General features: G+C 34.8%; 1 protein-coding gene across 1 annotated transcript in view; it reads left to right on the plus strand.

Annotated features, from left to right (window-relative positions):
• Positions 1-14,658, plus strand: part of ADGRB3 (adhesion G protein-coupled receptor B3) — a 461,694-nt gene that overhangs the window by 275,084 nt on the left and 171,952 nt on the right. Inside the window, exon 15 of the mRNA XM_013130073.2 lies at positions 3,113-3,156. Coding sequence (XP_012985527.1) covers positions 3,113-3,156 — 44 coding nt within the window. The remainder of the gene's footprint in view (positions 1-3,112; positions 3,157-14,658) is intronic.

The following is a 14,658-nucleotide window of genomic DNA, read 5'->3' on the forward strand; positions in this document are numbered from 1 at the left end:
CAAGCCCAGGTTTGGTGTGGCCTTATTTAACAAGGTCTAGTGGAGGGTGTCCTTGCCCATTGCAGGGAGGTTGGAACTAGAGGATCTTGAAGTTCCCTTCAAACCCAAACCATTCTATGATAATTTTCTAAAATAATTTTCTCAGCTGAAAACAGGAATGTATTACTATAGAACAAGCCTTGTATGTCACATTCAGAAACATATACTAGTATTAATGTCTTTAGCGTGTAAACATTGCATGTTAATGGCTCACAGATTAATCATTATGTCAATTACATAATTACTAAACAGGAAATACAAACATTCTCTTTCATCTGGTTATTGGGGGGGGTTGTTTGTTTTTTTGTTTGTTTCAGTGGCTCCTGATGTTATTTTTGTTCTTTTCAAACCTTTGTTATTGAAATTTTGTTAATTTGTTTGTTTGGAAACTGTTTCCAAATTGATTTAATGACTAATTTTTTAAGTAACTTGTAGAGCATGCCTGCTCATCTATAGGAGTATACCAACATATTTGTTCTTTTACTTTCCCATCCACTAAGTTAAACGAAAAAGGTGGACAAATGTGATCATTTAATAAGAGTAAATATGTTAAATTCAAATTAGCCTTAAAATATTAATTCATTCAAAATTTATCATCATTGTTTCATTTTACATCAAAATTATCCCATTTATTAATAAAACCAGAGAATTATTTTTTGGCAGAAATGTAAATCACAATTACAGTGCTGTTTAGAATACAGCATGGTATTTGGATTTGCAGATTAATTAACACAGTTGACTACAACGAGAATGTGAATCGCAATGCATTATTTAGAGAAGATGATATTTGGTCTTATGCACTGTGAACATGTTGATGAATGTGATCACTTTTTTCCAGTAGTTTGATTAAAGATACACCAAAGTAATCTTTTAAAAACTCAGTAAAATCCTACTTGCTCCAGAGAGAGTATGAACTCTTACCTTCTGACAGCACAGAAGTTTGCTCCAGGGACACTTAATTAACAAGCCAGCAGTAGCATCAGACATCAAGCATTCCATGAGACTCAAAACCCTGGCTTTAAAACAGAATTGGCACTGTGCTGCATAGCTGTCAAAGTTGCCAATAGCATCTCAGAAGTTCAGTTTGATATGCCAGGCAGAGATATATTTACATATACACTCACACACATATGTCTGTTTTTGAGATATCCAAGTCCTGTACTGTAATGTATAAATCAATACTGCAACAGTTGTAAACATTAATGAGCACAGTAGCTGCTTCCTTAGCTGCAGCTAGGTAATTAAATGGCAAGAGCTGTGATTTTTTTTCGTTCGTATACATTTCAAAGAGAGTGAAACGTGATCTGACAGTTGCAGTCTTACTGTGTTTCAGCTTTGTAAAAGCTTTTATTTTCCTCTGTTTTGTAGATTTACTTATAATGGACATTATTTGTGAAAGTGTTTTTGTAGAAATAGCAAGCATAAACTGCATAATACCTGCTACTGCTAGGAAAGGCAGGTCTCAAATCTCAGATATGCAATGTCTTGTGACAATTCAGCTATAGGAATACTTTTTTAATATGCATATATCAGATTGCAAGTAGAATTTATTCACCCAATCTTAGGATACAAACTAATACTTTTTATAAAAATACATTTTTTAAAAAGGCTGATTCTGAACCGTTATTCCATTGTTCTTCATTTTTACCTGTGTATATGCTGTTCTGTCAGCGTATCTCAAAGCTTTTGGCTAACAGGACTTCATCTCAGAATCTCAGTGTGCCTGTTATCCAATACTTTGTCCTACCCCTTCTTCCTCTTCCTCTTCTTTATATTATAAATACTTCAGGGAATGGAACATCCTTTATTTATGTTTGTACAGAGCTACGTTAATATAAAGTGCCATAAGTATATGTTGGTTTTAAATATTTATAGTCTACTCATAAAATTCAATGCAGTCAGCAAAATACTAAAGTACAGGGTGAAAACTTCCCTGAATACATCTTTCACAAGCATTTTCAGAAGGATCTTTTCTGGCTGTGACAAAAAAGGTGGATGGAAGAATTTAAATATTTAATAAAATTTTACTTCAAGGTTGCCATATTTTTTTATAAATAAAAACACAAGTTGTGTTTTGTTTATATGAAGCTATCTATTGTACCAATGCTGTTCATGAAAGAACATTAACGGTGACTTAAGAAAATAGTGTATTCCACCCGTTTCTTCAAATCACATACGATTTTGTTAAAAATATATTTTTATTGTCTACTTTGCATCTACTTTGTTTATATAGTTCTGACTTCAGGAAATACCCAGTATCTATGCTAAATGGGAATACAGTTTTGCAGGTTTTAGCCAGTCAAATACTTTTAAGTCAATCTGAGTTTTGATAAAGAAGGATTTACAAGATTAGGAATAAAACTTCAATTTTAATTTTGTCACAACTTTTCCCAGGCAACAAGATAAACATGAGTAATAATAAGGACATTTCAATTTCCCAAAACATTACCTACCGTTTAATGACGTGTAATAAACTTAGATTACCATCCTGTTAAATCAAATCAGAAATCTTCAATTGACCTTGAAGAGGTTGGAACTGGGATTGTAAAGGTCAACACAAAAAATACATAATTTAAGCGTAAGTCTCTGCTGATTTAGAACCTAATTGACAGAAGGTCTTGTGTATTGAATGTGGGTCATCTTAAATCCCAGCCTCCAGATATTTTGCCTAACATATACTCAAATTTTTTAAAGGCATGACTGGTTTTGACATCCAAGCTCCAGAGAGGCCTAAGGTTTTTTGCTTCCAAATATATCCAAAAATGTTTAGTCAAGTATAGTCTCTTAACAACTTAATTCTTATCTCATATTCCAATTTTCCAAGGATATACCAAATAGACATTTTTATGCTTACCTTATCTAAGATAGAGAATACAACAAACACTCTGTATTTTTCAAGTTCTTTTTAAATACTCCCTAAAAATTAACCTTCAGCTTTTGCAATTTCAGTGGCATCAATTCATTAGAGTATAAGTATTATTGTGTAGGAGGAGACCCAGGTAAATGCTTAGGTCAATCATGGCATGGTTTTCTGTATACCAGTAACTAATAGATTTTATTTGTTTTTTCTTAGGGCACATTGAACCCTTACTGTGTGCTGTGGGATGATTCAAGAACGTAAGTGCTTTTATTTGCTATGGCTCAAATATTACAGAGTGCCTAACAATATTTAAGTAGTTGTCTAGGAAATGGTTTGGTACAAGTGCAGGGAAAATGAACCTTTCACAAAGTGAAAATACTGGATTCTCCAGTCACTGGGCTTCCTTTCTGCAGATATGTAAATTGAAATAATACTACATCTCACCAGAAAGAGATTATACACATAGTACTTTTAATCTTTCTCAAGATTAAAATGAGGATGTCTAAGAACTGTAGTTCCTTGATGGTAGTTGCTGAGCAACAAGCAAGTGGATAAATGATCAGATAGATAACTAAGGAAGGCTTCCATTTCTGTTACTGCCGGGAGAAATATCATTTTCAAGTGCGATACCCAGAGCAATCTTCATTTTAGTTGGTGCAAATTTTCATTTTAGTTTAGTAAAATATTAGCTGTGTACTAAACAGTGAAAGCTTGCTAGCAGTCTTCTGCTACTTCTTTTTCCATATGTGTGCCTTTTATATTTTCCAAAAACAGAAAATGATGCTGTGAAGAAGTAGAGCAGTAAAATCAGTGTGGTTTGAAAAGAAGTCCACATTTATGCAGTTGTAATCTGCTGCATTAATCTTTCACAGTAAATGTCCCATTAAAGTCAAGGTGAACTTTGCGTAAATACGGATTGTTTAAAGAAGTATCCCTATATGGTTGCCATATTACTTTTTTAAAGATGGTGACAACTTCATCTTGTCCAGGAATAGTATGTATGTCTTATCCTACAGACTCATCTACAGTGTTTAAAAATTGTGTGGCTGTGATTGTGTGAGTGCTTTTATCCTTGAGCCTGCATTTATATCAATACATTGATGTCTGAGAAACACTGTAGTGCAGAAATGAGAAACTCTGTATGTGATACTAGAAATCACTCCAAATACAAGTAGTGCCATGGTTTAGACCTCTATGTAATGTAGTTATTTGCAAGCAGCGTCATAACATTTCATTTCTGTAAAGTCTGTGGGATAAAGTATGTGAAAGATTTGATATTATGTGTTATTATGTGCACATGGAATGCAAAACATTTAGAATACGTTCAATGTTTCCTCTTCACTATGTTCTGCTTACACAGCAGTAGTACAGTGTTTTATTTACCTTTTTTTCCATGCAGTACTTTAAGCACTGTGTATTTAGAGCACATGATTTGATCTCACTGCTCCAGTCCAGGATACCAAAGGCATATTTGCACAGAATTAGACTAGCACACAAAAAAAAGCCAACAAAAAACCGCCAACAACAACAACAAAAAAACCCCCAGCATGCAGTGGATTTAACAATGTGATTAAAAGATTTTATGCAGGTATTCTGGATTCACAACATATGTATTTTGAGCTTACCATGTGTTTTGCATGCATTTATCTTAATATTGTTTATTGGGAAGTTTAGTGCTACATGTAAATAGTGGTTTCAGCATGCTTCAGAATCTGGATGGAAAAAATTAATTTTTGAAACAGCCAACATTTACATAAAGCTTACATAAAATAGCCTGAGCTTTATAGGGAGAAACAGCTTTTATATTTTGAAGGATACCTTTTATAGCCAAACTAGCTATTGAAGATGCTAAAATATTTGAAGATTGGGGATATACTGGGAGGGTTAAGTATTTTGAAAAGTGCTATGACCTATCAAATATTCACAGTAAGATATGATGTATCAGTAAGGTCTGCATGGACACCGTTGTCATTTGTTTTTCAAAGGTAGGTGGTTTATTTTATAAGAATGTTACATTATTTCTTACCTGAGTGTGTAAAGATGAGCAAAATTCTGGGTTTTTTGCACCGTCCTTTTGGAAAAAGTCCTTGATGTTAGCTGTGGCAGCATTAGTTGGTTCATAATTTTGTCTTTGTAATACAGTCTGTTTTTATTTTGGAGTATTTTACGTGTATTTACTTAGGTATAGTTCAAAATTTGTATTCTGGCACTGTGAGTTTTACATTATCATAAAAGCTCTATAATGCTGAATAGGTTCCTGTCATTTATAAATCTTAATAAATAATTGTGTAGTTGGCTAGGTGCCCATGGTGATGCTCGGTTCTTAGTAGTGGCTTGTCTTTCTTTTATATTTTCCACTTTTTTCTAAGTGTCAGGAATTAGCCACTCTCAGCAGCAGGAAACTGGAGTTGATGGATTAATAGCATCATCCACATAGCAAATCCTACAGAGCTGTCCTTCCAAACTTGGTAATTTTTGCATAACCAGGATTCAGCAAGCATTTTGGAATAAACTCAACAAAAAGTAGTATGCTTTAGTTGAAGGTGCTTAACTAATCAGTAGTCTCTGCTGAAATGGGGGTTTTAAATTAAGTGATTTTCAAATGAAAACTGTGCTTGCTTTTATCATTGGCATGAAGCCAGCAGTAACCTCTAAAGGTTTTTGCCACCTTTTTAGTCACTTCTCCCACATCTTTATCTGCATGCATTCCAAGTTCACATTTGGTAAATGATACTTCCTCCACTGATCTTGTCAGTTTAATACTTCTCTAACAGCAGGGGAAGCTTTGTCTCCCTGGATTTCAGGCATGCTTCTCAGGAGACTGATCAGTAATTATAATTTCCTGTCATCCATCCTTGAAGAAAGTTCTGGATCTGTGAGCTGTTCAGTTACACCAAATCATCAAGCTTATCTTTCTGCCATTGCTATCTGTGACAATTTGATCATCCTAACTTTGGCAAAAGCAGTTTTAATCCATACTTTCAATAAGATTTGGTGATTCTTCCTTGTGGTGATAATTTATAAGGTTTTACATTTATCAAGCAGGCAGGCTTGTGCCCACTCCATAGCCAGCTAGTGAAATGTGTGTACAATATTGAGACAGTGCAACTAAAGAATAAAATATTATCTCATGTATTCTAAAGGGCAAAGTCAAATCAAATAATTCAGCATTTTATTTCAGTTGATTCTAGCAATATATAAAGCACTTCTGCCTGTGTTGGTTGAAACAAGGCTGGTTTTGAGTTCTGGTGTTTCCTTTGATATTTCCATCTTCTCTACATGAACCTGATAGCACCAATGGTATTGTCCTGGGTTCAGCAGCAGCAGTAATTTTTTGTCCTTCTTAGTAGCTGGTGTAGTGCCCTGGTTTTGACTTTCAGCATGGGAACAACACTGATAACACCGATGGTTTTAGTTACTGCTCAAATGTTTAGTCTAACCAAAGACTTTCTGAGTCTCATGCTCTGCCAGAGAGGAGGGGAAGCCAGGAGGGTGCAGAGACAGGACACCTGATCCAAACTAGCCAAAGAAGTATTCCATACCATAGCACATCATGCCCAGTATGTAAACTGGGGGCAGTTACCGGGAAGGGCTAGATCACTGCTCGGTCGGGCTGGGTGTCAACGGGTGGTATTGTATTCTCTTCCCTTGTTATTTCCCTTATCATTATTATCATCGGTGGCAGCAGTAGTGGTTTGTGTTATACGTTAGTTACTGGACTGTTCTTATCTCAATCCATGGGAGTTACATTATTTCGATTCTTCTCCCCGTCCCTCTTGGAGCGGGGTGTGGGGGAAAAGAAAGGGGGGGAGTGAGCAAGAGGGCTATGAGGCTGACTTGTGGCCTGAGCTTAAACCACGACAGATATGTAAGAAGTTAATTTTTTCCCCCTCAGAAGTCTGAGTGATATCCATTAGTTTCAGAAAATGTATTCTAAATGTTCAGTGAATTCCCATACACTGAAAGGAGAAGCATTCAATCTTAGGATACTGAATGCTTCTCCTTTCAGTGCATGGGAAAATACATGGAATATTTTTAATTGACATTCTGAGGAGAAATAATTTGGTTCCTCAAATGAACCAAACAGAAACTCAAGAGTTGTATCTCTTCTGCTTTTCATTGTCTGGCACAAACAAACTATCCCTGCTGTCAGAGATTGATTGTGATACATTACTTCCAGTGTCTCAGTCCACAAAGATAAAGAAGTCAGTCAAGTACTAGGGCTGACTTTCCCACCCCACAGAAGTGATTTTAAAGATTTTAAGAGGAAATAAAACTTCTCCTACCTTTCTGGAAAGGAAAAGAATAAGGCAGAGGAAGACAGAAAAGGCAGTCTCAATCAGAAATTAATCCAATGGTTAGATCACTTCCTTTGGGATTTCAAGGACCAGCCCTTTAATTTTTTCATTACAGAAGTTAGTTAAAGAGTTTGAAACACACTTTTCAGCCTCACAGGAGCAGCCCATGCCTGCTGAGCTGTCAGGTCTGCTGGAGTGTGTTACTCACTGAGTGTCCTGCTGGAACTCTGCCATATTATTCAGGAAAATATTCATGGGTTGGGGAGCTGATTCCCAGCACCTCTATATTTAATTTTACCACTCTTTCCATGTGTTTGTCACTATGCCACACTTCAATCTTAGCCATATCACTATCAGTGTTTTTTTCCTTAGCACTGTTTTGCTTTATGTAAGCCTGGGCAAGGCTGTGTAAGCCTGGGGGATCAAAAAATGCTTATATGCATGCATATATTTCCATTTTAAAAATGCCATTTACTGTAGCAGTTTTGTAGGCTGTCTGAACAGTTCTCTTGAGCTTTGTTGCCTTTTTGATGCTTGTACCTCTGATAGGTGCGATAGCATACCGTCTGTATGGAGCTCTAGGATCCATGAAAGTTTGGCCTGACAAAGCTAGCCACTTGTCTTAGAGGACTCTTGAACCAGGGTCAAAACACAGTAAGAGGCTGGAAGCTGGTGCCACTGAGCGTTGCAAGTACCACCCTGACATGCAGCCCTTGGCTAACCCCATCATGATGAGGGTGTGGAAGACGGGTAGACATGGTGGCAAGAAGGTGATTTCTCACATCGGAATTTCAAGAGTTACCAGCTAATTAGCAAAACAATGAAGATGCTGCATGCATTGAACATAATGTGGGCACATGTCTTCTCCACGGGACAGTGTCAGTTGGTGCTGGTGTGCTCCACAGCTGTACATGGTGCAACATGACATCTCACACCACTGGGTAAAGAAAGCGTTTTAGTATTCTGGGGATCTCTTCTGCCAGTTGCTGCAGAAAGATGTTATAACAGTATGATGGTGTTGTACTTGTCCATATGTGTACTCTGAGCAATTTGCGCCTGCTGAATACACAGGTGTCAGAAGTACAGTGCAATTAGCTGAAATTGTTAATATTGCAAGGATTTTGACCTGATTCAGTTTTAGTTCATAGTAAGTGGTAGGTGTATTCTACTTTTTTTTTTTTCCCCATTGCCATATAAGTGTACATTGACAGTGGTTTAGATTTTGTACCCTGAAGCTGTGTGAAAATATGAATACCTGTATATCAGAAATGAGAAATTGTATATACACTCATATAACTTCAGGATTTCACTCCAGACATAGTATAACATCCACCAATAAAAAGAAGATTAAAATAAGTTTGCAATTACTGTATTTAATTATCCCCTAGAACTTTTCATTATTTTTATCCCATTGTCCCTGGATACAGTTGTGGAGAAATTGTCCATAAAAGAATTTGTTCAAAGGAAATAAAGAGCCTACCAGTTGAATGTGATGTTCTCACAGATTTGCCTGCAAGGCAGACTGTGATTCAGCTTTAGGATATAAGCTTGCATGCATATTAGCAAAACAGCTTTTTTTTTCTTTTTTCTATTTTTTTTTTTTACTAGGGAGATATGGAGGAAGTAAATTTTTCTATAAGTAGAATAACTGAATTAGAGTAATTAATGTAGATATAGTTTGGTAAAATATGGCAGCTGAAGCTTTGCTTCTAGACTTAAGTCAGACTTGTTGGTCCAACTTTTCAGTCAGACTTTGCTTCTTTCATATTTAAGGCAGAAAATTTTCTTTCCATGCTAGATTCTATGGTTATGTTTGTGAAGTTAATGAACTTATACAAAAGATAAGTGTCTCCTGGAATACCTACATTTATGATGAACTTTTCATAATAGAGCGTGTGCAATAGCACACTACTTAATCTGGTCCTGGTTGTCTTGCATAAAGAATTGACAGACTCTACAGAATCATATTCTTTTCCATTAAAACAATACAGAATGTAAAACCTGATTCAAGTTCCTTAGAAGACATTGAAAAAGGCTTTGACTGATTTTCATCAGATCAGATCAAGTGGCAATCCACTTCCCAAGCAATGAAAGACCTAAATTTAAATATTTTTACATTTTTACAAACTGCTATGATTATACTCTAGTGCAGGAGTACTTAGGTCTGAAATATGTAGGTATTGTACAGTATAAAATGGAGTGTCTTTATGTTGAAAAGAGTCAGAATAAAATTTTCTTTGCTTAAGTCATACACAAAATGAATCATTATATATGGGAGGAATTTATAATTTAGGTCTTTTTTATAACACTGCTCTTCACTAACACCTACACAGCCATGAACAGAGCTTACATGGCCTGGTGAGATTTATGGAAAAAAAGGAAATCAAATTAATTCTTGCTAATAAGTTTGCTTTCTTTTTAATTTTTTTCTGGGTGATTAATCAACTCCATTTGTTGAGAACTGAATCGCTATTTATTGCCTTTATGTAAATGTAGATTTTTCAGAAACTAAAAATAGTGGTTTCTTGTAATATCAGGCAATTATAATTCTGAAATATGAATAAAAAGAACTAGTGGTTGTGTCTTTCTAATCAAATTTAAAGATTTGAATTGGACTTCTGACAGATTTTTTTTTAGTACATAGTGAGGGCAGAAGATAATCAAGCAGTCTGAATAAACTTTAAAACAGAAAACAAATTGGTCATAATTTTGTTTTGTATGGATGTTTCCAGAAAAAAATCATGGATGTTGCTAAGTCAAACAAAATCTGATTATTGTTTTCCCTAGTAATAACTCACCAAGAAATACAGAAGATGGGATCTGTGAATCCAGTATGGTGCTGGACTTGAACTCACTCTTGTAGCGAAAAACAGTGTTTGCTAAATAAAATACAGCTTCCAAAAGTACAATATAGCATGATTACAACTGCGAAGTTCATCACCCTTTCTCATTTATATCATGTAACTCTAGAAAGTGTGTTACATCTGTAAATTTAAAAACAGTTTAACACAGACGTTTGTACTTTCCTGCCTGGTTTACAGACAGTGGAAATAAGGGCATAATGAAAGCAAAGCTGTTTGTCCATGATCACTCATCAAACTCCAGTAAAGTTCCAAATCCCTGAGTCCTACTTGAGAATGCTCTCTAGCTGTTCTCAAAGCCAGCATAATTTCCCTGCCATAATGCAGCCCAAATGCTTAAATAGCTTTACTCTCATTCATACTGATGACTGTTGCCCATCCTGGAGAATTTAGCTTCTTATCCAATAGGAGTGCAACAGCACTAGAGGTCCTTGTATTATGCCACCTTAGCAAAAAAGAAATTTATTTGCACCACTAAAGAAGATGAAAGATCTGGGAAATTTTGCTTATCCATGTGAGCAGGAGCTTTGGAAAGTACTCTTCTGCTATTTTTTCCTGTTCCTTTGACGATAGGGGCACAGATTTTGTACATAAATGGCTTCTAAGTAGAACATTTTGTTTTGTTCAGATATGCATTTGTTTCAAACTTACTTGCAGTAATTAAAAAAACACAGAACTGCAGCCAGTATACCTACTTCTAGTAATATGATGACTAGACTAAAGTACAAGAAATTTCTGAGCATTTTTAATTTATATGGTTGCTTGACTTTACTTCCAAATGCATCGATCTAAATCTGAATGAAGTCTTCTGAATTAAGAACTGTTCTCTCTGAAGAGAAGTCTGGTCTGTCTTTCTACATGAATAGTGTTTATATTGCAAAATTACCTTAAAATAAATGTTTGGAACAGTATTTTGTAATATATGGTAGAAGTCATCCCCTAGTTCTTGAACTGTCAACTCTGAAATTATGTCTCTGCCTGATAAAACTGTAAACTCCATCAAAAACAGTCAAACACATGTCCAGCTTAAATCTACTATATTTCATCAAGCACTACCACAAGAATACACGTTTAATACTGTATCAGTACCTCTCTGACCTCATATTTATCTTTACACATAATTGACCTTATGCTGAATCTTTGTGTCATAATTGAGCAACACGAATGGATTCAGTTAAATCTCTTCCTGGACCAGTCACTAGAGGGAAGCAAAGACCTTCACGTGCTATTCATGACGTCAATCAATGTCTATGTCCTCGCTGACAAAATCTGGTCAATATTCAATCTAAAATTTTGAAAAAGAGAATTTCTGTGGAAAGTCACTCTTCAGGGAAAAAAAAAAGAAAAAAAAAAGAAAAAGACAAAAATTTATTCATGTGTGGTTGACTTCCAGAGGCCATTGTCATTAAAAATAGAGTTATTTTAATGAATGATGTTTTGAGAATTTGAATCTGGACAAGAAGCTCAGTGCAGAGTGGATAAAGAAGGTGGGTTTAAGATTTTTATTCTTTGAAACATCCTAATAATCAGAAAAATGCACTGCAATGTAGGTTACATAGTAGATGACGCACTTACATCATTTATGTGTGACAAAACTTAAGACAAAATATATCTGGATATTTTGCTATCTTTTTGCAGATCCTACCTTAGTTATCCATACTTCCATTGCATCGTGTTTTGTCTGTGGTACTCAGAATCTCATAATGCATAAACAGTTCTTTGGTGTATACCAGGTAAACAGATGAAGAGAACAAGTCGATAAAAGCAGACTAGTTCATTGTGCACTCCACTTCAACAGAGAAAACATAAAATGAATATGAACTTACACATATCTTCCAGTTTATGAGGGGTTACATGTGAAGTATGTTTACTGTTTACTATTTTTTTACTGTAATTCAGCCTTACTCAGTTCATGAGAGTAAAATTCAACTTACCATTCTCTTCTATTAGCTATGCTGGTTGAATTCCTTTAAAACAGAAACAGTAGAGGCTAACATTAAATTTTCTAACATTTCATTAAAGGAATATACCTGGTATCAATTGAATTTGCTATAAAATTAAAATGCCCAGAAACAAGGATAAAATATTTAAAATAATGGTTTGGGGTTTATCTGTTAAAATTCTAAACATTTTAAAGCTTGTATAAACAATATTTATACTACATACCACTTAATTTTAATAGAAGATATTTTATTAAGCTATACAGGATGGCCAGACCTTAATAAGAATAATACAAACATATATCAGGATTTAAACAAGTTTAAATGGAAGTTAATATGTAGATGAACAGCTCCAAGCAAAGCAATTTCATGAAAAAAACCTGCTGTGTTGAATAGCTGCTAGATTATAGCTGAATAGATTTTTAGCTGAAAGCATGGTGTATTTGTGATGATTTTTTAATGTTATCATCATCTTCTCTGATAATGTTGAGTGAGAGAGTTTTCTTGCATAGCTAGTTAACTAAATGTAATATACATATGCATTCAAGTGCATGTGCTGGGGATAACATCCTGCAATTCGTGCTATTATTCTAGGCAATGGAGAATATAATGTAATTCTAAATTTCACAGGCTACGGTTATGGTTCCCAGTGTTATCCTAATGATGCAATTTGCAGTGGTTGTCTTCTCTGTTCCATTTACCCATAACTCAATGGAAGCAGAGAAAAATGTTTGTCTTTCAAATTACAGAAATATCTTTGCATATATCAAAAGCATGAATTAAAATGCCATTCCATTGCTATCAGTTCATTACTTAACATAGCCATGTTGCTAATGTCAAGTTTACCAATAAACCCATTGAAAACCCAGGCTTAAATGGCATGCTAGACTGGAACCATAGAACTAGAATCACTCCACAGGTATTAGCACAAATCCAGGTGTTACTCCATCAATTAACTTGAATGACAGTAATAAAGGGATTGCATATACTGACGTATAGAACAATACAGAACCAGAAAAACAGGATCGCTCCTTATAATGAATTTGATATATTTGTATTCTTCTCCTGTAAAGAGGACACTATTTGACCAGACCAAAAACTAAATCATTCAGGTTTAGACTACTTCATTATTGCCATTTTGACTGCAATATGAATCTATGCAATGTCTTTTAAAAATGACAGTACTTTTTTTATATTTGCATAGTTTAAAATGGTTATTCATAAAAAGAAACTATGGTTTTAATATAATATCAAATTAGCTTAAAATGTAAATATACCAAATACTAGATATTAGACTTATTAAAAAAAAAAAAAGATAATAATTATTTGAACAACTTCTGATTGAATTTAACCAGCACGGTGCATGCAGCTAGTACAGGAATTCTAAAATGACGGTCAGCAGTTTTCAGCAGATAGTCTAATATTTTTTTAAGCAGATTATACTTTAAAAGTTGTAGCATGTACACAAAAACATCAGTAGTATTTTTTCTATGCACATCACTCATCTTCAGCCCATTTTTCCACTCCTTTCTCATTTTTGTTGTAAACACCTGATGTTTCAGGTACACAAATTGTGTGTGTACTCACACACATACTTCATGATATCATTTACAGATGCAGATTAAAATCTTTGAGGAATAAACTATGTAAAACATATTTACCACCCTCCACCCCAAGAAGTACAATAGAAAATATGGAACATCATTTTCTTTATTGTACTACACAGCAAGACATGGTCTGCATAGTGCAATATATATTTATCTTATGTCAGATTCTATGTGCTTTAAAAGTTATTTATATTAGATAACATCTACCAATCTTAAATAGTGTGCACCTTAATGTGAATTACACTGTATTTTCTTCATTCTAAATACAGGAGAATAATTATGCTAAATTTACAAAAATCACACTTTTTTTTCTCTCTCTTTCTGCCTCTTTCTCTCCTTACTTACTTTCCTTGTACAATTGACTCCTGGGAATATGTTTTGTTTTTCTTTCTCATCTGAAGCAGAACGTTTTTTGTGGTTTTGTAATTGATTTACAGAAGAAAATTCCAATCAGACACAACCTTCTTTTCCTCTGAGGTTTTTCCAGTGAATAAATAGAAATATTTTCATCATAGTCAGGAAAATATACAGATGTCTACATATCATAGTGAGTCAGTGTTTCAGCCAAAATTAGAGAATGAGGTGCTCCTAGGTCCACAACCCCACGACTTAGCCACAAGAATTACCCATACTTCTTTAGTCTAGAAAATGTCAAGCACTTGTGGCATCACTCTAACCTTCCTGCAAAAATAGCAACATCACTTGTGTGCCATTTTAAGGAACCATGAAAGACTAGGTGTGTAGGTGTACAACTATCTAAGAGTGATGATACAACTTGAAATCACAGACAAAAAGCATCTTAATCTCAGGAGAACAAAGCAGCTGCTTGTTCAGACAATTATGGGAAGAACCAGGGAGGACTGGGAGTGGAGTGAAGTGAGAAGGTATTTTCTAACACATTCTGCTGTATGGAGTTTCGATATATGCTGGGCATGCTATGTTAGAGATACTCTTCTTTTACAATCTCTATTTGCTGCTGCCAGCTCAAACTGTTAGCTACATGTCATTTTATAATGTATACAACTATTTTTCCTTTTGGTTCACCTAGGCCTT

The sequence above is a fragment of the Melopsittacus undulatus genome, chromosome 3, assembly GCF_012275295.1.
Source record: "Melopsittacus undulatus isolate bMelUnd1 chromosome 3, bMelUnd1.mat.Z, whole genome shotgun sequence".
In the NCBI taxonomy this organism is placed as follows: domain Eukaryota; kingdom Metazoa; phylum Chordata; class Aves; order Psittaciformes; family Psittaculidae; genus Melopsittacus; species Melopsittacus undulatus.